The following is a 23,107-nucleotide window of genomic DNA, read 5'->3' as shown; positions in this document are numbered from 1 at the left end:
TCCCCCTCCCTGTCCTTGGGCAACCTCCATGGAACTCTGGTTCAAAGTCACTGGTCTGTGGGGCCGCCCATTTGATAGACGACCACGCTGGGGATCAGACACAAGTGACTGACTCAGACTAGCTCGCATGTCGTCTCCTGCCTCCCGTAACACCGGGTTGTCCCTAATGGAAGAGAATCAATGATGCTGCTTCACTGATCTCCAGGGAAAACAGGTTGATAACAGGTTATAAACATGGGAATGTTTTGGAAAAAGCGTCGTCCACTTGTCAGCTCCATCTCTCCTGCCCGGAAGATGTAGGGGAAACCTGCCTTCAGCCCACCCTCATCCCATAACAGGACAGAGGACAAAGGGGCAGAGACCCAGGTCCTGTCGGTGCCCTCAGGAAACCCCCCATTTCCTCCTCATGGTGGAAGTGGAAACCATCCCACTGGACTAGATTTTCCCGGGAAGCCCCTTCACCCCGAAAGCAAGGAATCTGGTTTGAGCACACACCATTCTCGGTGCCATGACTTTCTGCTGCTGAACCCTGCATACGTGGCCCATTGATCTTGCTAGTCCAGTGTTACTGGGTCGTGGGAGTTTCTGTGGGCTGATGGCAGGTGTTTACCATTGTGTTCAGAGGGGAGAACAGAACTTTATTTGTCGAAATCAGATGATAACCATTGCCGTGTGATTCCTTGGGTTGGTTTGGGTGGGGGGTGCTCAATGCTTTTCCTGAGGGCTAAGTTCTAGTTTGAGACCGTCTCTCTTTGTCGCCCAAGCTGGAGTGCAGTGGTGCGATCTTGGCTCACTGCAACCTCTGCCTCCTGGTTTCAAGCAGTTCTCCCTGCCTCAGCCTCCCAAGTAGCTGGGATTATAGGTGTGTGCCACCACGCTTGACTAATTACAAAAATATTTAATATAGGCTGGGTTTTGCCATATTGGTCAGGCTGGTCTCGAACTCCTTGCCTCAAATGATCGGCCCACCTTGCCCTCCTAAAATACTGGGATTACAGGCTTCAGCCACTGTGCCCGGCCTGATCCTGACATCTTTTAAAGCTGCCTTCATGTACCAAAAGCCAGTCTATGTTTGAAAATCAGTCTTGAAGAGCCTAGGAGGAGAGGGATAAGCTTCAACTAGGTGAATAACTATGCATATGTTAAAAATATGGGCCAAAATCCTACCCCAAATGTTAACTCTTCTGCTTTGCGTATTATATCCACTTATAGTTATTTCAGCACTAAGATTTTTAAAGACTCTTTTGATAATTATGGAGAAATTACTATTAAAACTCAGCTGCATTTGTAACACTTCAAAGAACTAATTGGATGACATCATTTTTCCCAGAGGCATTTTGGATTGTTATATAATTAATGTTTATCTCTTTGCCAGAAATCTTTTTTTTTTTCTTTTCCAGAACAGATACCTGAAAAGAAAATTTCCTTTGCATTAAGTGTTATTTCACTGTGTGACAATCAATTTTTGAACGTGAGAACAAGATCATCATGTATTTTTGGGATAAATCTTGCTTAATAGTGATAATGCTAAGTGTTAAAATTATGCAACAATTTGTTTCTTTGAAAATTACTATTTGCCTGCTCACCAGGTGGGAGCTGATGAGAACGTGGATGTAAAAATTAAATTGTATTTAGCTTGTATAAAAGAAGTTTTAAAAAAAAAAACTTTTTTTTTTGTTTTGTTTTGTGCTACTACTGAAGTTGCTTCATTGTGGAAATGAGGTTATTGCAGGCACCTAGAATTTTATCTCCTTGTACAATGGGAAGATATTCTCCAACAAGCACAGGAATCTGACTTTCTGATATTGAGACTCCTAGGCATCAAGCCCCGTGGAAAGGTTGGTGATTTACGTGAACGTTGGCGTTGATGTGGGCACCCTCCAAGCCGGACGCAGGGAGCAGGGAAGGGCAGAACAGGCCCCTCAGGAGCCATGAGAAAATCAAGTGTTGGCAGCAGTGGTGAGGGTTGATGTCAGGGGCCAGGAGGAGGTGGTGAAGGGAGTATGTGCCTCAAGGCAGCCCTGGAACCCGTGGTCCCTGCAGTGAGGTCTGATCTGCAGGGGATGTGGACGGCCATGTGGCGAGGCCCACGGACAGCCTGGACTTGGCTGCCTCAGAACTCTGGTGGACGTTGCAAACGGCCCCACAGGGTTGCAGTGCACATTCCTCGGACAGAGAGAAGACGCTTGTAACTGTTCTCGGCACGAAGCCAGCGCCCTGTGAACAGTGGCCACTGCTGTCGTGACTGAGTGCCGTGCAACTGGAGGTATTTGCTCTGCTCAGTTCACTTAATTGGGCCAGGAATGGGGTTGCCCTGCCTTCAACAAGCTTGACGCATTGAACGAGGACTCAGTAAAGTACTCTGTAAATATGCTCTCCTGGCTAGAGTGAGCAAAGCCCAGGGAGAGAGTGGTTCCTCAGTAATAGACAGGTGTTTGGCGGGGCCAGCTGTGTGGCTGCCAGAGCGAATGTGACCAGGAAGCCTCTGTTCCCCCGGAGGTGGCCAGCGTAACTGTTACACGTGCCGTAGGTAGAAAGTGGGCACTGCTGGGAAACTTGCTCATGCTGCTGTTTCCTGATTGGAAATTCAAGGTTTCTGAGCATCCTACATCGAATTTGTACATTGCTGAGACTGTACACCTTTCAACACTTGTTTTTTCCTGCTTTTCGGATCTATACAACCTGATATTTGGCCGTGGCTTCCAGAACAGGCTGGATGCAGAGTGAAGTCCTCTCCTCACTGTCAATCTTTGCAGATGTCTTTCTTGAGAGTCTCAATTAGGTTTTTACTTAACTAGACTTTTTAAATTGCCATGCACATAACTCTACCAGTTACAATCGTGAGCTAACATGGGATTTTGGTTTTACTTTGATGAATGTTTAACATTTGCATGCTGGATGTAGGGGTGGAGGTCATTTATCTGCTTTTCATTTCCTTCTTGGTTATACTTAGTGACTTTCAGGTACGGTGTGGAAAGCCTGGTACAGGGTGAATTGCAGGCTGCAGTGTGGTGCGGTGGACGAGAGGCGTGGGCTGCAGTGTGCACAGTGGATGAGAGTGAAGCTATTTCCATCCTGGAGGGAAACACACAGGAAACAATTTAAAAAACTGATCATCTAGCTTGAATGAGGTCCAGCAAATTCAGTTTGCAAAGTTTAACTTCCAAGTTAACTTAGTAACTTTTCCCCTAAGTCATTAATTTAGTAGCTTATGTTTATTGCCTAAAGCATAATAGTCATAAATTCTAAAATGAAGGACTAAACATGTAATAATTTAGGCATACAGCACCTGAAGGGAAAACTGCCAGTATGCTAAAATATTGGATACAGATGCTCAAAAAATATAATGTAGCATTCTTACAATGCATGTGCTTTTAGCATGTAACTTGGTGAGTAGTTTTGAGCTATATTTGTAGGAATGTGTATCTTGAATACTTTAGGACACCACTGGAGATGTGTGCTTGAGAGGTATAAATACTGAATGTTCTTCTCCCTTCCTTTAAATGAAAAACATTAGCTCCCTTGATTTTTATTTTTATTTTTTGAAGTGGACTCTCACTCTTGTTGCCCAGGCTGGAGTGCAGTGACGCAGTCTCGGCCCACTGCAACTTCCGCCTCCAGGGTTGAAGTGATTCTCCTGCCTCAGCCTCCCCAGTAGTTGGGATTACAGGTACCCACCACCATGCCCCGCTAATTTTTGTATTTTTATTAGAGATGGGGTTTTGCCATAGTGTCCAGGCTGGTCTCAAACTCCTGACCTCAGGTGATCTGCCCACCTCGACCTCCCAAATTGCTGGGATTACAGGCGTGAGCCACTGCGCCTGGCCAGCTCCCTTCTATAATGATTTATACAGTTGTTTTTGCTTTTCGTTTTTTCGAGACGGTGTCTCACTCTGTCGCCCAAGCTGGAGTGCAGTGATGCAAATCTGGGCTGACTGCAGCCTTCACCTCCTGGGCTCAGGTGATCGTCCCACCTCAGCTTCCTGAGTTGCTGTGACTAGACACACGTCACCATGCCCAGCTTTATTATTATTATTATTGGTATTTTTAGTAGAGACAGGGTTTTGCCATGTTTTCCAGGCTGGTCTCGAGCTCCTGGGCTCAAGCAATCTCCTGGCCTCAACCTCCGAAACTGCTGGGATTACAGGCGTGAGCACCACATTTGGCCCATTTTTTTTTTTCTTCCAGGATTAGGAGTCGACTTTCAGAAAATCCTTCAACCTTGCAAGCTTAATTTTCCATAAAAGTATTCCTCTAGGATAAAAACAAGACACAAAGAAGTACGTGTGGACTGCAGTTAAAAATTTTCAACACAACTTAGCTTAGGAAAGTTGACATTTACAAAGAGCAGGAGGCCCGTTCAGTGCCTTCTGGGCACTGGGAATGGCGGTCTGTGGGCGACCCTAACATGTGCGGCGTCCTGAGACGTGATCGTGGTGTTCACGCTTTTACCGAGGGCTTCCCGGGAGTACCAGAGGCTGTTCTTCTGCAGTCGGCCAGCCAGGCAGCAGCTGCTGGAGAAGGAACAAATAGCAAAAGACAGATGTACACGGTGTTATTGTGGCAGAGAGGTTAAAACCAGGGTCACTTTGTTCTTACAGTTTTAAAAAGCTAATAATGAAGTCCTTAAATATGTTTAGGATTTCAAAGTAGTTGTGGGTGTGTCTGTGTCTCTAGCTCCCGTTCGAGTGCTTCCTGCGAAGAGAGCTCAGAGACGCCACCTTTCCTTGATGAGGTGACAGGGCCTGGAGAGGTGTGAACCCCGTGGTGGGGGGATGACTGACCTGGCGTGAGTCTGGGTCAGTGTGGGGATCCAACCCCACTCCACATTCCTGTAGGGAATCCATAGTTCTAAGTCTTTATGATAGGGGTAAAAATAACCTGGAAGGGGTGTTATTTTTTAAGAAGTAAGTGCCATGCTCTTTTTTCCTCATACTTTTCCGTGTTTAAGCAGCATTGAAGGATAAGGCACTAGTCGCATGTTGTTTTGAAAACAATGTTGTTGGTTATTTTACGTTGAATATGGTACTAAGGTTGCCTGGTAACAGAAGTTTTCCTTAAACAACATAGAACTCTGTTGAATCTGTTGCCCCATTGGCTGAGCCGTCTGAAATCAGTGCAGTAGCAGCTGAAGAGGCCTCTTCCCCTTGGAGGAAGCCGCTGGATTGGCAGGAGGCACCGCGCTTGACTGAGGGAGTGAGGCGCCTTTGCAGGGACCCCACGTGGCCCCTGCAGCTCTCTCCTGCCCCCTGCTGGTTGGCCAAGCAGCCTTGCGACAGTGTGCTCAGTGTGAATGTTCACTGGGGCAGGCCAAGGCTTTTGTTCCAGAAACACTGACTTCAGAAATGGCCGGCTGTGTGTGTTGAGCATGGCAAGAAAGACTTACGTGTGTCTTAAACCTCTTGAACAAAGCAAGTTGATGTTTCAAATGCATCTCGAAGGCTAATGACTTTGCTATGTTCAATATTCAGGAGAAAAGAGGGTTTGATGAAACAGAAAGACAGGAGTGGCAAGGGACGTGCTTGTGCCCCGTATGACTAAGCGATGTCCTGCCGTTCCACACCACGGCCTCTGAGCAGCCAGCCTGCAGATACTGGGTCAATTTAGATATCCCTGATCTCTGCAGAGGTTTGATCAGGTAGCCCAAGAGCAGATAAACACAAACGCTGACTGGAAACCCTGGCACACGGAGACACTGGAAACAGCAAGCTGCTATTAACATCATAGTAAGAGACAGTCGCCTGCTCTCAGGGGTGTCAGTTTCTTTTGCTTCTAGACGTTCATCTGCGTTACAATACAGTTTTGCTCAGTTTATCCCCATTACTCCACTGTCTTCGCTGTTAAAGTCTCAGCCAGCACTTAGCTCTGACACTGCAGGAGTCTCACTGTGCGGCTGACCAGGCCTACCTGGCTTGGCTGTAAAGCAGGTGAGATTTTCCGGAAGGCAGTAACGAGAACCCGAGGCAGGAAAGAGCATTGCTGGTCTACATAGGGCAGTGCACCTGCAGCAGAGCATGTACGTGCACGTTCAGGCTAAACAGGTGTAGGAGAGAAGAAAATCACCTACAATTAGTCACTTAAAATGCCACACACCCAACCCTTGAGACCCTAGCACATAGAGCAGTAGTGGTCTTGGAGATGGCAGGTGTGCTGAAGTCTGATTTTCTCACTTAGCTTTTCCAGCAGCGTTTTCCTTATCTCTAAGCTGGGGCTAACAACTGCCACGCGTAGATTTGTGCATGGAACCGTGCGTGTAAAGTGGGGTAGCCCCCAGGACCTAGGAAGGACTCGTGGTCAGTGTCGGTGGTCATGCGTGCTGTACGGGTCCCCCAGGAAGATGATTGCTACAGATAACTCCCTCCGTTCAATGTCACTGAATGTAAAAGTTGGGACATTGGCTTCTGATGTGTCTGGTTTGCTGTAGGCCACGCTGCACCCCGTGGTTCCTGAGCCCTGAGCTGAAGTACATCCTGCTGCATCGCCTGTGTCGCTTTTGCTGTGTCACTTAGAGCTCCTGCCCTGGGAAACTTCCTCGCGCCTGACGAGCACCACAGTTTGCAGCAAGACCTGTCCAAAGCGTGGACTGCGAGAGCCCCGCTGTGGTCCTCTCCTCTCCATGTTGGGAGCGACTTTGTGGGGTTTGTCGGCCCTTCTCTCAGGTGTCCTGTGTCTCATGGATCAGCCGACGAGCTCCGTCTGGAGGAGCACTCTGCAAAACGCTGCCGGCCACCCAGATCTCCTAGCGCAGAGTAAGGCCACATCTGCAGACTTGACCGCACAGAGTCCCGAGGCATTCGGCAAGAAGGGGAGTGGGATGTGTGTGAGATCCCACTGCGGAAGCCGGCTCTGCTCCGTACTCTGCGTGCGGGGTGCCTGATGTTCAGACCTGCTGTGTCTATCGGGGGCCATGGCGGGGTGGTGGGAGTGGGGGCAGGGAGCAGCGTGGATGGATCCAGGAAAGGACTTAGTTGAATCCCAGCTGCCCACATACCTGTTGCTGGTCTTGGACAAGGTCCCTAGTTTCTCTGGGCTTTCGGTTTGATTGTAAGACTAGGACGCCGCCCTAGTCTGAAGATGTCGGTGTGTGCGGGAATGCCTGGCACAGTCACCATGGGTTTTCCTTCAGCCTCCTCCGTGCCCCTCCCTGGGTCAATCAGTATCCATGCGTGCCACAAGTAAATTACAGTCCCTCCGAAAACCAGTTGACCCGAGTTTTATGGTCGAGCATGGTGAGTGTCCTTGCCAGGAAATGCCACTAGATGTCTTGGGCCTGCTCCTCTACCTCCACAGCAATCCCCGGAACAGGCTGGTTCAGGACGTGGGAGGTGGGAGTCGGTGTTGTACCTAGGACAGGCTGAAGTCCAAGGCTCATTTGCTCTGTGAGGGGTGATCAGGATGACACATCAAGTGGAGCCCCATGGCTGACCCTGGAGGTGGACGGTCGGGTCGGATTGGCTGCCCTCCAGCACGTGTTTCGAGTGATGCCTTCCCTGGGTTACGCAGCCCTGATCTGTAGGGCACAACTTCCCAGCTCCAGCCAATCTGGTCTTGCCGTCTCCTTCCAAGAAGGTAGGTGCGGCGCAGTTGCCTTTAAGCGGCTCCTTCTGGACACCGCAGGGCAGCAGCAAGCAAGCATGGGCGACTTTTTTCTTACGTTGACCACAATACGCGGGGCCAGCTTTGCACGATCCCATTCAGCATCACACGTGTGCATCGGCCACTCACCTGTGTCCATCTGCCACAGACAGGCTTGGACAGGACCATTGAGTGGCCTTTACGGCAAAGAGCCTAAAGGGCTCACAGGAAACCTGGACCCAGCGCAATGGTAACAGCGCAGCAATACCTGTCATTGATCAAGGGGTATTCTGGGCCCGACATGGTGTTAAGTGATCCAGTTCGGTTAGCGCTCTTAGAATTAACCCCCTTTTGCCTATCAGGAAATCGAAGACGGAGGGCATTAACGCCAGGGAGCAGGGAGTAAGGGGACACACAGAGGGGCTGAGGGGCTGGGCATTCTGAGCCCACGGATCTGCCCACAGGCCCCGGCTGCACGGGCACCAGGGCTGCTGCTCTGGAGGGGATGAGGAGCTCTGGGGAAAAGATGGAGCCTGACGTGGGTAAGATTTGGATATTTTCAGAAGAGATTTTCAGCCTGGAATGAGGGTGTAAGTGACTGAATCGGAGTGATGAGTCAGATAGCCCGGCTGCGGGAGCTCCCCTGTGGGGTGAGGGAGGAAGGCCTTGGGGGCGTGTGGCTGAGCAGAGGCGCTGGGTCGCCAGGAGCCACCGCGGGTTTGGAAAGGGGGAGAAACGCAGCGCCCTGCACTGCAAGGGCACCGAGACGTGGTTGTGGTTCTTCCTGACCGTGACAGGCACAAATGGTGCTGATGGTGGAATGCACGGAGTTTGCCTTCAGAGAACTCCTGCTGTCTTTTAAAACCTGGGCCTCTCATTTAAACTTGGTGGCCTCAGGTGAATGGTCAGAAACAGTTTCTGATGAGGTTGCAGAGACTGTGCATGGCCTCTGATTGTGCACATCCTGTGATTGTGTATAGTCTCTGATTGTGGCCTCTGGCCTCTTTGTGGCCTCTGATTGTGTGGGTCTCTGTGTGTGGTCTCTGATTGTGTGTGGTCTCTGATTGTGTGTGGTCTCTGATTGTGGGTTGTGTGAGTTTCCCGGGATTAAGTAGATGAGCCTCGTGCTGGAGCAGGTGTGCCTTGTGTTGGGCATGTGGATAAAGAAGTTTAACCCATCCCCTCTTTGAGAATGGCAGGGCAGTAACAAAGGCGGTTGATTTATACATGGCCATCCTCGTGAGGTGAGGACCTGAAAGGTTTACTGCTTTCCCGGAAAGCTGCTCTGGGCGTCACCATCACTGATCATGGACAGCAGCTCAGAAGCCCCCTTAAGGTGCAGGGAGGGACCGGCGCTGGTCCTGTCTGTGCCCAGGCTGCTGGTCACCCTGACGGCCAGGCGATGGCTGCCTGTGCACGAAGCTGGGGTTAGAGTGAATTTGGGCAGTGTCGGCTTTGATTTAGGTCAAGACTGATCAGTCTTCCTAAAATACTAGCCATGAAAGCTTTCATAGATTGTAGTTCTTTGGGAGATTTATATGTGGTTTTTAAAGCACAGGGCCCATGGCCAGTGTTGAATTACATTTTGTTCAGTGTAACTGACAGGACACTGGACCTGAGTCTCAGGCCTGCCACAGGGTTCAGGGAGCTTCAGAGAGGGAGATGTTTGTGCTCAAGTTTTCGCAGATGGGATGGGACATGGGCATGGGGCTGGAATGCTCTAAACTTCAATCTTCAGTCATCGGTATCACCTGTGCACACGCATATCGTTTTCAAAGATGGACAAGCTTTTGGGAAATATCTGAAGACTTTTCCAGTTTTGAAAGAAGCCGGGATGACACTGGAAACGTCAGGTGTCTTGGCTGCTGATCAGGTCCATCACCACGCACATGGTCCCTAACCTGGCCCACCTCTGATCATGCACAGCGGGTGACGAGGTCCATAACCTCACACTTCTGTGCACAGCAGGTGACCAGGTCCCTAACCTCAAAAGCTTCTGATTGGGTGCAGCTGGTGACCAGGTCTGTAACCTCGCATGGCTCTGATTGTGCAGAGCTGGTGACCAGGTCACTAACCACCCACACCTCTATTCATACCCAGCGGGTGACCGGGTCCATCACCTCACACCTCTGATTGTGCATAGCAGGTGACCAGGTCTGGAACCTTGCACACCTCTGATCGTGCACAACGGGCGACTAGGTCCATGACCTCACGCCTCTCTGCACAGTGGGTGACCAGGTCCATAACCTCACACCTCTGATCGTGCACAGCTGGTGGGCGCAGGACCCACTTCAGTGAGGGGCTGACTTCCCAGGTGTGAAGGGGGAATGTTGTGTGGCTCGCTAAGCCCCTCCATGCTTTGGGGGCTCCAGGCTGTGGCCGGCAAGTAGGAGGTTGTCCCAGGAGGCTGCTGTGTGTTGGGGATGGGAGGCAGCTGCAGGGTGGAAGTAGGATGATGTTGTAGGGGGCCACTGGGGGGGGGTGGGACGGGAGGCAACTGCAAGTTGGAAGTAGGATGTTGTCCCAGGAGGCTGCTGTGTGTGGGGGAGGGAGGAGGCAACTGCAGGGTGGTGTGGTGGTCCCCGTGCCACTGATTTCAGGTTAAAATAGAATGTGGACCTCTTTTTACCATAGTTTTTAATTACTCCGCTAGTTTGTGTTGCTGTCTCTTGCTATGAAGTCCACAGTCTGATGTCTCTGTGGTCCCCATGTTTCCCTTCTTGTGTTCCCTGCTTGTGTTACCCGATCCTGTGGGTCAGCTGTGAGGAAACCACTCTCCACGCCTCATCTGGAGTGGTCTCGAGCTGGGTGTGCTGGTCTCCTTGTGGGCTAAAGTGTTCTTCTGTTACTGTTTTCTCTGTTTTTTGACCAAATTTAGCAGACTTGTGTATGATGCAAACACTTTAAAAAATGTCTTTTGCCTTTATGAAAAAAACACTTGCATTGCTTTAAAATGAACCTTTCCTGTGTCTCCATCCTTCCTCACAGATTGCTCTGTGTTAGAAACTCGGTGGTGTGTGCGCTTCATGGCCTCATTCCATCAAGCACTGTAACCTCTGATTGCAAAAGTGACTACACTCAAGGCAAAAAACTTCGCAAATGTTGGAAATAATGAACAAAAACAATATATTGTTCTCTTGTCACCCTGAAATGGCTACTCTTAATATTTTGATGTAGTTCTTTGAATTCTTTTTAAGTAAAGTTGCTTCTAACACAAGCACTTTGATTATATTGATCAAATTATATTCAGGAAATAAGGAGAAAGTAAAAAGAATATCCAGTTTGGGGCAAAAAGGAAGACGACATAGAAAGACGCTGTAAAACTCCCTGCAACTTGAAAAGCTGGGTTGTGGTGGATGTGGTTTTGTTTTTACTGTGAGAGACCACAGGATTCTTCTTGGCACTGAAGGGCAATAAGATAATACCCTGTGTGTGTTCTGGTGGCTGTATAAACCGAGCCACATGTCCTCTTTCGAAGCAGAGAAAGCATGAGGTTTGAGGTAGTGGTTTGGTAACTCTTTGAAAGTCTGTTTGTAGGACTGCACTGCAGAGATTAGGTCAGTCTGAATTAGATTCGAATGATCTGTTCAGGCCTTGGGAGCTTTCTGCACAGGGTGTACGCCTGTTCTGGATGTGGTGTAGAAGGAACAGGACTGGGAGGGTTTCTTGCTTCTCAGTCATAGAAATGCCTGCAATTATCACTGTTTGTTGTGTTTCGGGAAGCTATTTCAGGAGGGAAGTGTCCGTTCCAAGGCTGCTGGTTGGCCTTTCATCACCCTGGGGGTCTTGGTGTGGGTCACTGGAGCCGTGACTGCTCACGCGTGCAGCTCTGTCTCTCTCGCTGCCGCGCCGGTAGACAGCTGGTCACCAACACAGTGTGTGTCCCAGTGGCCTTTGAGAAGAATTCTCTACATCATTTTTATACAAGGTCCTTTTTCCTTTCAATGTCAACATCGTGCCTTCTAGCCAAGCGATATGTTCTTGCAGAAACAGGAAGTGTGGCCCAAGTGAGAAATGAGGGAATTGATCCATAACTGCTATCAGTTTTTATAGAGTTGAGCCATTGTAATTTATACACAAACATGTTAAATCTGTAGAAGTGAGTCACGGTGGCAGACCCTCACAAATGCCGAATGTCTACGTGGGACCTCTCTTCTATCGGGTCCACATCACAAGAAGAAAAGTCGCTCAAATGCAGGACGGAGTGGACGTGAATCTCCGAAAACTCCATGAATCAGAGTGACTGCTTTCCCAATTGCTGGTCTCCCCATTTGAGGTTGTGAGATTCCCGTTCTGAAGCTCCTTCAATTTCCCAGCATCCATTTCACTCCTTCATGGAGATAACAGACTCACACTGATACCTTGTTCTCAGATTTTCTAATTAGAAAAAGCACATATTTCACAAGAATTGTCCAGCTAACTCACTCCTTAGCCTGGGGTAAGCCACATACCTCTTTTCTCTTTAAAATACTCACCTTTCAGAACTCTTGGTAAATAAGAATAGGAAGGTACCATGACTTTGGCCACAAGCAGTATTATGTATAATGTGCAAGTGAGTGCCTTGAGAGCCATGGTTGCTAAAAACAAATTTTCTCAGAAGAGAAAAATGTAAGCAGTTCTTTACATGATCGTTAATTTTGTTTTGCCTAAATAACATCTTGTCGTTGTACAGGGATACAGGACGTTGCTGAGTATTGACGGGGGCGAGTGGGTCCCGCTGCCCCATTGTGTGATCCTGAATATCGACAGGGGTGAGTGGGTCCTGCTGCCCCACTGTGTGTGACGAGCCCTTTGTTTCTGGCCTGGAAATGTCCTGGCTCTTTCAGTGCATTGGGGTGGTGCTGGCCCCCTTTGTTAGTTTGCATGTGAGGCAAAATCTCACGCCTTTCACTCTTGTTGACATACAGATGCCAAAGCTTTGAACAAATTCTTACTAAATCAAACCCAGAAATATGTAAAAGGGATAAGAATACCATGAACACTTAGAGTTTGTTCTCATGATCTCTAGTTTTGCATTGCACATTTGGCTCATCATTCAAAAATCAATGTAATTCACCACATTAACAAAAAATAAAGCAGAAACCCCATTTTATCCTCCCGGTAGACACTGGAAAACATCTGTTGAAATTTAATAGTCCTTATACGAATTTCCTATCACATCAGGAACAGAAGGGAACTTTCTCCATTTGATAAAGGCCACTCCTGAAAAACAAGAGCTGACCCCCCTCCTCGGTGGTGGCAGCCGGGGAGCTCTGCCCACAGTCAGGGGTGTCGGGAGCATGGCCATTCTCCGTGCTTCAGGTTCGCATGGTGCACACTGGGGCCCTCGTCCGTGAAGTTAGTTAGGAGAACTAAAAGGCATAAAGACTTGGAAGCAGGGGGAGATGCTTGATGTACAGAAGACACAGGGCCTTATTTAGAACATTTTAGGAAATGTACAAACAACCAGAAATGGTGTGAATTTTGCAAGCATGCAAGATGGACTCTTCGCAACAGATGTATACAGATGCCCAGTGGCCCATGAGAGGTGCTCACCAGGGAGTCATTGGGTAAGTACAACTTAAACCCACGAGGTTCCCCTTCACAAGAGTGGAGAAGGGAGGACAGTAGCAGGTGCTGGTGAAGATATGACAGACTGGATCTCAGACTGATGGAGACTTAAAATGGCACAGCCACTTCAGCAAATGTGGCAGTTTCTTTAAAATGTGTACACTTACCATATGGCCCAGCAGGTATGCTGTAGACGTTCACCAAGGAGAGCAGAAAATGTGTGTCCTTGTAAAAGAATGCACATTATCTCCAGAGTAAATTGTCAGAGCCAAGAACTGGAAACAACATAAATCTCTCTCATCTGGAGAAACATGAGCAAATTCTGATATATTCATACATTGTCCTAGTTCCCAGCAGGAAAAACGTACAAAATGCTGAAACCAAAACAGACAACGGGGATGAGTTCCAGGAGCCTTGAACTGAGCAGAGAGTGAACACCACGCCGTGGAGTCCATGTGACAATGGAGAATCTATGCGAGTCTCGGGTGACGGAAGAGCGCCAAGAACACTCCTCGAGAATGAACAGTGGCTGTCTCTTGAGGGCTGGGATTGACTGGGAGGGGACTTGTGGGAACTTTGATGCAAAAGATTTGATTAGGGTAATAGATTTCCATTTATCGAAATGCGCCAAGTGTACTCAAGATCTGAACATTTCACTGTGTATACTTTGTACTCCCTACCTTCCAAAAAAACAATGAAAAAATAATTACAAATGAGCACTGAACTCGATAGATTTTTCACCGTGGTATTAGATAGCAATTCTGAAAGCATTTCTGTATCTCCAGACTTAAGCAAATAAGCTTAATAAATCAGTGAATATATTGAGTGCTGCAGGTGCCAGGTTTCTTTCTTGGTAAGAGGTAGAAATAAGAAAAGGCCAAAGCCTGGAATGGATCACGTGGGATTAGGTTGCAGCAGGAGGTACAAGTAGCAGCTGGTGGCTCCCGACAGATGTAGACAGGGATAGAAGTGCCTGTGGATGGGTGTGGGTGCACATACGTGTACATGCGTGTGTGTGTTCTACTTGCCGGCAATGCCCAGCAGCACCCGGTGCCCACTCTTAGCTTCCAAACTCCGTTCTTCACTAGAAGGAGCCCTGGTCTAAGGGCTGGGGAATCCGGTGTCAAATCTGGGACCAGTTGAGCAACAGAACAAACCATTGTAACTATGAATCATAACCCACGAAGCCAGACTCCGTGAGTATATATGAACATATGTAAATGAATGCTGAAAGATAAAATTATTTTTCAGTGAATATGGAAGATCTAATGATTTAGAAGGAATGACAGGAAATCAGTGGATGCTAAAACTAGTAGTGGAGAATTCATGGAAAACAGAATATGCACATAGTGTCAGGGTGTCTCCTCCCAAATCTTAATTTCAACGCGAGAAGTAGCATCTTTGCTTTGGAGGCACTTAAGCACCACCTTCACTGAGTTGCCGATGTTAACATTGTCACGTAAGACAGACTTCTGCGGTGTCCCTGCTAAAATGCATACTCCTGAGTCTAGTCCGGAAGATACCAAAATAAAGGACAAGCTGTGAAATAACTGACCTGTATTCTTTAACATTTCCAATTTCAGGAAACACAAAACCTGAGAAACTTGGATGCTGGACGGGTAAAAATCACATGACAAATCAATTCATCATCCTGGATTGGATCGTAGAAGAAGACAAAGTAAGAAAATTATGGAGACAGTTGACAGCATTTGAAAGTGAACTTTGTATATGACAGTTAAATTTCCGGATCTTGAGGAAAGTGAATGTGAGAGCATATCCTTGTGTTTAGGAAATACATTGAAACATTTAGGTATGGAAGGATATAGTATCTGATATTTATTTTCATTTGACTTAGAAAATTCATGGGGGAGGGGGGAAAGCAGTGATGTAAGATAGGAGCAGTTGGGCCTAAGTTGAGCCTGGTAAGTTATGTGGAAATTCACTATGCTGGTCTTGCAGATTTTCTGTGTCTTTGAAATTACATCCAAAAAGTTTAAAACGGAGAATATGCAAAACAAAAAGCGATCTGTGGAAGTGAGTGGACTGTCACCTCATTGATCCCTTCAGTTTTCGGCCATGAGCCAAGTCAGTCACATAATGGTTTTTGACCTGGGAATTAGAAATAGTGGCCAGATGACCAGGCTCTTTATCTAGTTAGGGAGAGAAGTGTGCACAAAGGCTGACAAGACCAAGCAGTGCGATGAGCTGCTTGTGGGCGTGATGCTGAGGGTCTGGGTCCTGTCTCAGGTGGCAGCTTGGGGGTTTTAAGCCAGAAAGCCACGTCTGATTCTCTTTCAGTGGGATCATTCTCGCAGCTTCAGAGAAAACTGCCCCAACTCGTCTTCACTCACGCTGGCCATTTTTGGTGGTGGTGGTTTTATTCTGCTAACACCGTTCTCACTGACAGTTTAGGGCCTTTGAGCGGATTTTTGCCTGTGTCTCGAAGATTCTCGTCTTGACAGCCGGTATGTTTCATTCCTGTTGTTCTGATTCTGTGTTAAGAGGGTTCTTCCCTGGCTTCACAGTTTGGAGTTGCTGCTGCATCTGTCTCTGCTTTAATTCTCTAGCCCATCTATCACTTGTCTCATCCCTTAAGAAGTGGCCTGCGTGAGATGCCATGAGACTGTCTGCCTTATCACCACTGCGACCCCAACCCGTAAGGACTTACAGAGAAGGCATTCAGTGAATGTGTGGAATTAATGTAATGGGTTAATAGCCACAAAATGTCTTAATGGTTGTTTTAGTCCATTTCCATGCTGCTGATAAAGACATACCCGAAACTGGGAAGAAAAAGATTTAGTTGGCGTTGCGGTTCCGCATGGCTGGGGAGGCCTCAGAATCATGGTGGGAGGCGAAAGGCACTTCTTACATGTCAGCAGCAAGAGAAAACGAGGTAGAAGCAAAAGCGGAAACCCCGATAAGCCATCAGATCTCATGAGACTTATTCACTATCACGAGAATAGCACAGGAAAGACGGGACCCAGTGATTCAGTTACCTCTCCCTAAGTCCCTCCCACGACACATGGGGATTCTGGGATGTAGAATTCAAGTTGAGATTTGGGTGGGGACACAGCCAAACCATATCCATAGCCAACACAGTCCTGGCCCATGGCCGGTGTTGAGCTGAGCTGCGACCGTGGCTGTGTGAGTTGGGGTGCGAGGCGTGCACACGCCTCTCAACGGTACAGTGAAAAGATTTGGAGGCTCAAACGTGTGACCTACAAAGAATCTCCAAAGATCAAGGTGCATTCACCCTAAAAAGAAAAATCTCAGTGCAGTTTACACCCAGTGTTTGCTTGCGGATATGGATTCTACAGTAATAAAATGAATAATTAAAAGTCTGTGAATAAATTTTAATGTCTTTATGGAACTGTAAACACTGATTTTCTTTCCTCACCCACCCATCTGTTGGTGAGTTTCAGAAGGTGGATGAACCGTGCTGCGGGGACAGAGAGGAGGGTGCAGCTTGGCCTCTGGGACCTAAGCTGAGAACTGAGTGACTGAGCTCTCTCCATTTCAGACGTCCACACGGAAGCTGTCCAGGCGGCTCTGGCCAGACACAAAGAGCAGAAGATGGCGGTGCCTATGCCTTCCAAACGCAGGTCCCTGGTCGTGTAGACCTCCATGGACGCCTACACCCCTCCAGGTAAGGGACACGCTCCCCGACGCTGCCTCCTGAACATGCTGGGCGCCTCAGAATTGACCGCTAGCCCAGAAGTTGGGTTTTTGCCTTCAAAATCATGGTGCAGAAATGCAGATTTTGTGAACCAGAAGTCCGAAAACAGTGCATGAAAAGTAACACTATGTATCTGTATAAATACACATTTTTAACTTTTCATCAAGATTGATACATATGATACATACCAGTAAAATCTCACACAGTTTTATTCATTTAATTCCTTGTAGGGAAAAGGGAAGAGTTTGTAACCCTATGGGTGGAATTGGACTTTTCTTCTGATTAGGCTGTTGCATGCATATTCTCAAATCTTCAGATAAGTGTGCTACATTGTTGGATTGTTTTAGAACAAGCGAATTGGACAGTTTAGGCAGCTACCCGAATCAGGTCATAAACTTTGCCTGCAAGGTGCCAGCTAGTATTTTAGTTCCTGCAGGCCATAAGGTCTCTCACAACCACTCAACTCTGCCCTCAGCCATGGGTGACAGCAAGTGCGTATGACTGTGTACCAATGAAACTTTATTTACAAGAACAACGGACCAGATTTGGTGCAGGGACCTGCCAACCCCTGATCTAAATTACTGAAGGTAATAGCCAATTTATATTTCTGCTATATAATACTGCTTTTCTTTAATCTTGAATTTTACATAACTACCCCAATTCTCTATTTTCTCTGCCCAAATAATTATAAACTACATTTCATGATCTTCACACCCAAGTAAAGCAGAAAGTTTAGTTATCCAGATACTTGTTAGAGACACGGATTGAACCTATGCTATTTGGTGTTTAGTTTCTGTGATTTTGATTCCAACATTATTCATGCCGTTGTTGCAAGCTTGTCTTCTCAAAGGACCTGAATCACCTTACATCCCACGTTGAAGCTACATATCACTTTAAATGACCCAGTATTTTTGCTCCAATACCAAAGAAACTTAAGGCACAATACGAATAGTTGAAAATGTACAACATTTTCGGGAGTATTTTTACTTCTGAAATTTAGCTTAGTCTTGGCAAGCAGTGAGACAGAAGGACGTGCTTCAGATCAGAGCTGAGGTCAAGCGTACGTCCACATTACTACAGGCAGCTCCTGAGTTTCACCTTTACATACCTTTACAAATGAAGGTACTGGAATTTAAAGGACAGAACTTAGAGTGCATCATTTTGGGTTTTCGTTGCTTTTTGTTTTGAGACAAGGTCTTGCTCTGTCACCAAGGTTGAAATTCAGCATCATGATGGCAGCTCTTGGCTCACTGCAGCTGTGACCACCTGGGCTCACGCGGTCCTCCCACTTCAGCCTCAAGCAGCTGGGACCACAGGTGCTCGCCACCACACCCAGCTAATTTTTAAGTGTTTGTAGAGACAGGGTGTTCCTATGTTGTTTCTGTTTCTCATTGACACATAACGTGTTCTTCATCTAAAGAACGCAGTGCCAGCCAGGCAAGGGAGTGAATACCGTGCTAGCAAGTTGTTGACAAGGGAGCCCTTTCTGCCAACGTGCTCCCTTGGGCTCCTCCCTTTCCTTATTTTAATATTAAGCCACAGCACATAATGAAGGACTGGGCACGATAGCTCATGCCTATAACTCCAGTAATTTGGGAACCCAGGGCAGGTGTATGGCTTGAGCCCAAGGGTTCAAGGTCAGCCTGGACAACATGGCAAAATGTACAGAAATGCCTTTTGTACATCTTGTCTTCACCAAAAGTACAAAAAATTAGCTAAGCCTGGTGGTGTGCACCTGTAGTCCCAGCTACTTGGGAGGCTGAGGTGGGAGAATCACTTGAGCCCGGGAGGCAGAGGTTGCTGTCAGCTGAGATGGCACCACTGCACTCCAGCCGGGGCAACAGAGCAAGACCCCCATCTCAATTAGAAAAAAATTACGATAATAAATGCAGACTCTTTAAAAATGATTAGGCCAGGCATGGTGGCTCATGCCTCTAACCTCAGCAGTTTGGGAAGCCAAGGCAGGCAGATTGCTTGAGTTCCCAGCATTTGAGACTAGCCTGGGCAACATTCCAAAGCCCATCCCTGCAAAACATACAGAAATCAGCCAGGAATGGTGGTGTGTGCCTGTGGTCCCAGCTGCTCGGGAGGCTGGAGTGGGAGGATCAGGGTGCAGTGAGCCATGATCGTGCCACTGCACTCCAGCCTGGGCAACAGAGCAAGACCCTATCTCAAAAATAACATGCTTACTCCTGTTTGTTTAGTTAATGGTTATAATTTGCCAAAACTTATGGCAAAATAATTGTATTTGTATGTGTTCTTTGTGTAACTAACAACATGGACGTAAAATATTTCAAGGGTTGAAATATTTTAAACCAAATTTTTGGCACTAACCAGTATGTAAGGCAACGGGCATTTTTCTTGACCACTTTGTATAAGAGAAAAGACTTTGAAATGGAAGAAACAGTGCGGTTACGGTTATTTGCTTATTTCTTGTATTGAATTTAACCGCTGACAAATGTTACTGGGTCATGTGTGATGAATAACCTCCTTGTACAGATGTCTGCAAAATATAAAAGAATATTATTTGAAATGTTATTTTTGTGAAATATTTGGATTTGACCAACAGTTTTATATAAGCCATAAAGCATCCTTTGTAAATTTTCATCAGGAGTCCTCTTGATATATCATATGGGGCAGTTTTGTAAAATTGTAAATGTCAAAATCATAAAAATTTTTTACTCCCAGCCTATTTGTGCTTAGCGATAGTTTGCATGTTTATTACCGTACTTACTTGATCCAAATCTTAGCTGCATTTTCTTACCTATTTTTCTTGGTTGTTGGTAACAGTGGTTAGATCTTACTCAGTTTCATTGCCCTTCAGAGAATGTTCTTGAAGTTTATCTTCTATGAAATGACTGGCTGCTGACCTGGATCCTAGTTTCTGGAGAAACTCTCATTAGGATTGTCGCAACGCTAGTATTCTATGGGTGAAACTTTCCTTTAGTTTCCGAATGTAAAGATAAAAGAATAATTTGCCAAAACTACTTCTAGCCATGATGAGAGAACAGGGACCCAAATCACCCATCTGCCCTAAACAACTGTAAAACTGCACAAAACGAATGAGGTGGCTGTTTTTAGTCTGTGACCACAGCTGTACCAGCCAGAACCTGAGGGCGAGGGCAGGAGAATGAATGAGATGCACCCACAGTACACTTGCCCTCTGGAGAACACCTGCAGACCGTGGTGCCGAGAGTTCAGGTGTGGGCGGAGTATGGCCATCCTACCACATCCAGAAGGCGGAGCTCGGAGAGAGCTCAGGTGTGGCGGAGCATGGCCACCCTACCACGTCCAGGATGGGGAGATCAGAGAGAGCTCAGGTGTGGCGGAGCATGGCCATCCTACCATGTCCGGGAGGGGGAGATCAGAGAGAGCTCAGGTGTGGCGGAGCATGGCCGTCCTACCATGTCCGGGAGGGGGAGATCAGAGAGAGCTCAGGTGTGGGCGGAGCATGGCCATCTTACCACGTCCAGGAGGGGGAGACCCAAGTGGGTGCAGGATGGGAGCTCTCCACAGATTCACACCAACAGCGAATCCAACCAAGCCTGCCCATGTCACGATGACCCAGCCGTGCCTGTGCTAACTGCTAAAACAAGAGCTGGAAAGCTTCAGAGGGAGGTTAGGGATCCTGAGTGTGCTCAACAAGTTACCCACAATGTGTAATATTCAGCAAATAATCACCGCATACACAGAGAAACGGGGGGTAGAATCTGTGGTCAAGAAAAAGGCAGTAAAAAGTGCACACACATGCAGGATGGTCTCTGTCACTCACCACATGCGGCGGCTGAGCACATGACGTGTGCCTGGTCTGAACTGGATTTGCTGCGTGAAAGACATGCCAGTTAATATAAAAAATAGAAAATATTGTATTTGTTTTTTTTTTTAATTTGAGACGGAGTCTAGCTCTCTTGCCCAGGCTAGAGTGCAGTGGCGTGATCTCGGCTCACTGCAATCTCCGCCTCCCGGGTTCATGCCATTCTCCTGCCTCAGCCTCCCAAGTTGCTGCCCGCTGCCACGCCTGGCTAATTTTTTGTATTTTTAGTAGGCACGGGGTTTCACCGTGTTAGCCAGGATGGTCTCGATCTCCCGATCTCGTGATCCACCCGCCTCGGCCTCCCAAAGTGCTGGGATTACAGACTTGAGCCACCGCATCCGGCCTATTTGTATTTCTTATTGCAAGTATAGTATGAGCATTTTGAGTTAAAAATATACCAGTAAAATTAATTATACCTGTTTATATACTTATATGAGGCTACAAGGAAGGTTATGAGGCTACAAGGAAGGTTTCAAGTTCTATAACAGGACTCTCATAATTCTGTTGGAAAGTGCCAGTCTACATGTCTGATACAGCAGAAAACTGAGTTTTTAAATCTACAATTATAAATATTTAGGGAATCAGAGTACAACGTGTCAGAGAATGAAAATATTTTAATTCTTGAGCCAGAGGAAGGGAAGACACTTTTCACTATAATGGAGTTGGGGAATTTCAGGTTCTGTACACGATAATCTTGAGAATTGTCACTCCCTCCTCACAGGTAAAAAGCTGAGCAAACTGAAAAATCAGCAGCTCTTCTTAAACCTGCAAGAGACGTGAGGTCACCGGCAAGCCACTGTCCCCAGATTGGCTGGACAGGTAAAGCAGATGAATCACCATACACTGGAGCACAATGCTCCAAGGAACCCACGCTGGGATTGGAAACCCTGAACTGGAATTGACAAATTGCTGTGGTGAGGTGTGGCCACGTCTGAGAGTTAAAACCTCCAGGAGGCCTGTGCATATGGGTCTCATGCTTTTGTGAGTTGTATCATCAGAAGCTCAATCAGGTTCTCGAAGTAAACATCAGAGAAAAATCCCCTCATACTTACTACAGGGGAAAGAGAATAGGAATCATTTTTCAATATGCAAGTGCACTCTTCACTAGGTCCACCTTCCTGAGAAGCTAGTTAAGTGGAGACTAACCTGGTGGGATTTTATCAGAGCCTTCTGACCTGGGAGAAAGGGAAATACCCAACTCCAACCTCCAGAGCTGAAAAGCAAAAAAGAACGGAGTATCCAAGCACTATGGGACTTCCACAGAGGCATAAAATATGCATAACGGTAATACAAGGGGGAAGAAAGAGGAACAGAAGAAATATTTGTAACAGTAATAGCTGAATTTCCTCAGATTAATGCCAGACACCAAACCATAGATCCAGGAAGCTCAAGAAACACCAAGAAGGATAAATGTAAAAACGATGACGACAAAAACAAAACAAAAATAAACTCTATTTGGGCATAAAATATTGAAACTATGGTGAATCAAAGATTAAAAAGCAAAGAAACCAGAGTAATCTCCTTCCCTATGGAGGATCAAAGATAAGAATTATTTTCAACTTCCCCTCAAAAACCATGAAAGCAAGAAGTGGAGTGAAGTATTTAAACTATTGAGAGGAAAAAAATTCCATTAACCTAGAAGTCTATACTCTGTGAAATTATCTTTCAAAAGTGAAGAAAAAGAAAAGACCTTCTCCTACAAAAATTGAAAAATTTGTTGCCGGTAGACCTGCCTTGCAAAAAATGTTCAAAGTTCTCTAGAGAAAATAGTAGAGGTCAGTAACTCAGCTGTGCACAAAGAAAGGAAGAGCACAGTCTGTTTACAGGGCTCACAGCTGTCATCCTAACACTCTGGGAGGCAAAGATGGGAGTAGAGCTGGAGGCCGCTTAGTTGAGACCAGCCTGGGCAACGTTGTGAGACTCTGTCTCATTAAAAAAAAGCCAAACGTGGTGGCCAACACCTATAGTGCCAGCTACTTTGAGAGGCTGAGACGGGTCACTTCTTGAGCCCAGGATCCCGTTCAAGGCTGCGGTGAGCTATAATGATGCTGCTCCACTCCAGCCTGGGCAACAGAGAAAGACCTTGTCTGTTTAAAAAAATAAATAGAAAAACAAAAAGCATTAAAGAAGAAATAGTGAAGGTAGAAGAAAATCTTTCATTTTTCTTAACAGATCTAACTTAACAGTTCATTCATAATAGCGACAGTAAATATACTGTATTATATGCTTATGTATATGTCATATACACACACTTAAATATAAGTGAAATGAATGAGAGCAGTGATACCCAAGGGATGGGAGAGAGCAATTAGGAATTAGGGTTATTTTGTTATTATAGTGTGCTTGCATTATCAAGAAACCAGTGTAGTGTCATTTGAAAGTGGACTTGGGTTACTTGTAAATTTATATTGCAAATTCCAAGGCAGCCACTTAAAAAAAAAAAAAAAAGTAACTGATATGCTAAGAAAGGAAAGAAAATAAATCATAGAATA

The 23,107-nt window shown here is 46.6% G+C and overlaps 1 protein-coding gene and 2 long non-coding RNA genes across 6 annotated transcripts in view; 2 read left to right on the top strand and 1 right to left on the bottom strand.

The window, feature by feature from the left end:
- LOC139355963 (uncharacterized) overlaps positions 1 to 13,946 on the top strand; it is a 78,075-nt gene extending 64,129 nt beyond the window's left edge. Inside the window, exons 2-3 of the long non-coding RNA XR_011607344.1 lie at positions 12,248 to 12,326; positions 13,473 to 13,946. This is a non-coding gene — a long non-coding RNA (uncharacterized lncRNA). The remainder of the gene's footprint in view (positions 1 to 12,247; positions 12,327 to 13,472) is intronic.
- A 183-nt stretch (positions 13,947 to 14,129) lies between these two features.
- LOC139355960 (disco-interacting protein 2 homolog C-like) overlaps positions 14,130 to 23,107 on the top strand; it is a 35,098-nt gene continuing 26,120 nt past the window's right edge. For all 4 annotated transcript variants that reach the window (XM_071068698.1, XM_071068697.1, XM_071068696.1 and 1 more), the window contains exons 1-3: positions 14,130 to 14,803; positions 15,424 to 15,590; positions 15,693 to 16,771. In XM_071068698.1, the coding sequence (XP_070924799.1) occupies positions 16,750 to 16,771 (22 nt within the window). In that variant the 5' untranslated portion in view covers positions 14,130 to 14,803; positions 15,424 to 15,590; positions 15,693 to 16,749. The remainder of the gene's footprint in view (positions 14,804 to 15,423; positions 15,591 to 15,692; positions 16,772 to 23,107) is intronic.
- Positions 16,458 to 19,238, bottom strand: LOC139355964 (uncharacterized). The gene is made up of 2 exons (XR_011607345.1): positions 19,136 to 19,238; positions 16,458 to 16,855 (listed from the first exon to the last, which is right to left on the bottom strand). It is a non-coding gene; the product is annotated as an uncharacterized lncRNA (long non-coding RNA).

Source organism: Macaca nemestrina, chromosome 8 (genome assembly GCF_043159975.1).
Source record: "Macaca nemestrina isolate mMacNem1 chromosome 8, mMacNem.hap1, whole genome shotgun sequence".
In the NCBI taxonomy this organism is placed as follows: domain Eukaryota; kingdom Metazoa; phylum Chordata; class Mammalia; order Primates; family Cercopithecidae; genus Macaca; species Macaca nemestrina.
The sequence above is the reverse complement of the archived record's forward strand: the minus strand, read 5'-3'. Positions and strand labels throughout refer to the sequence as shown.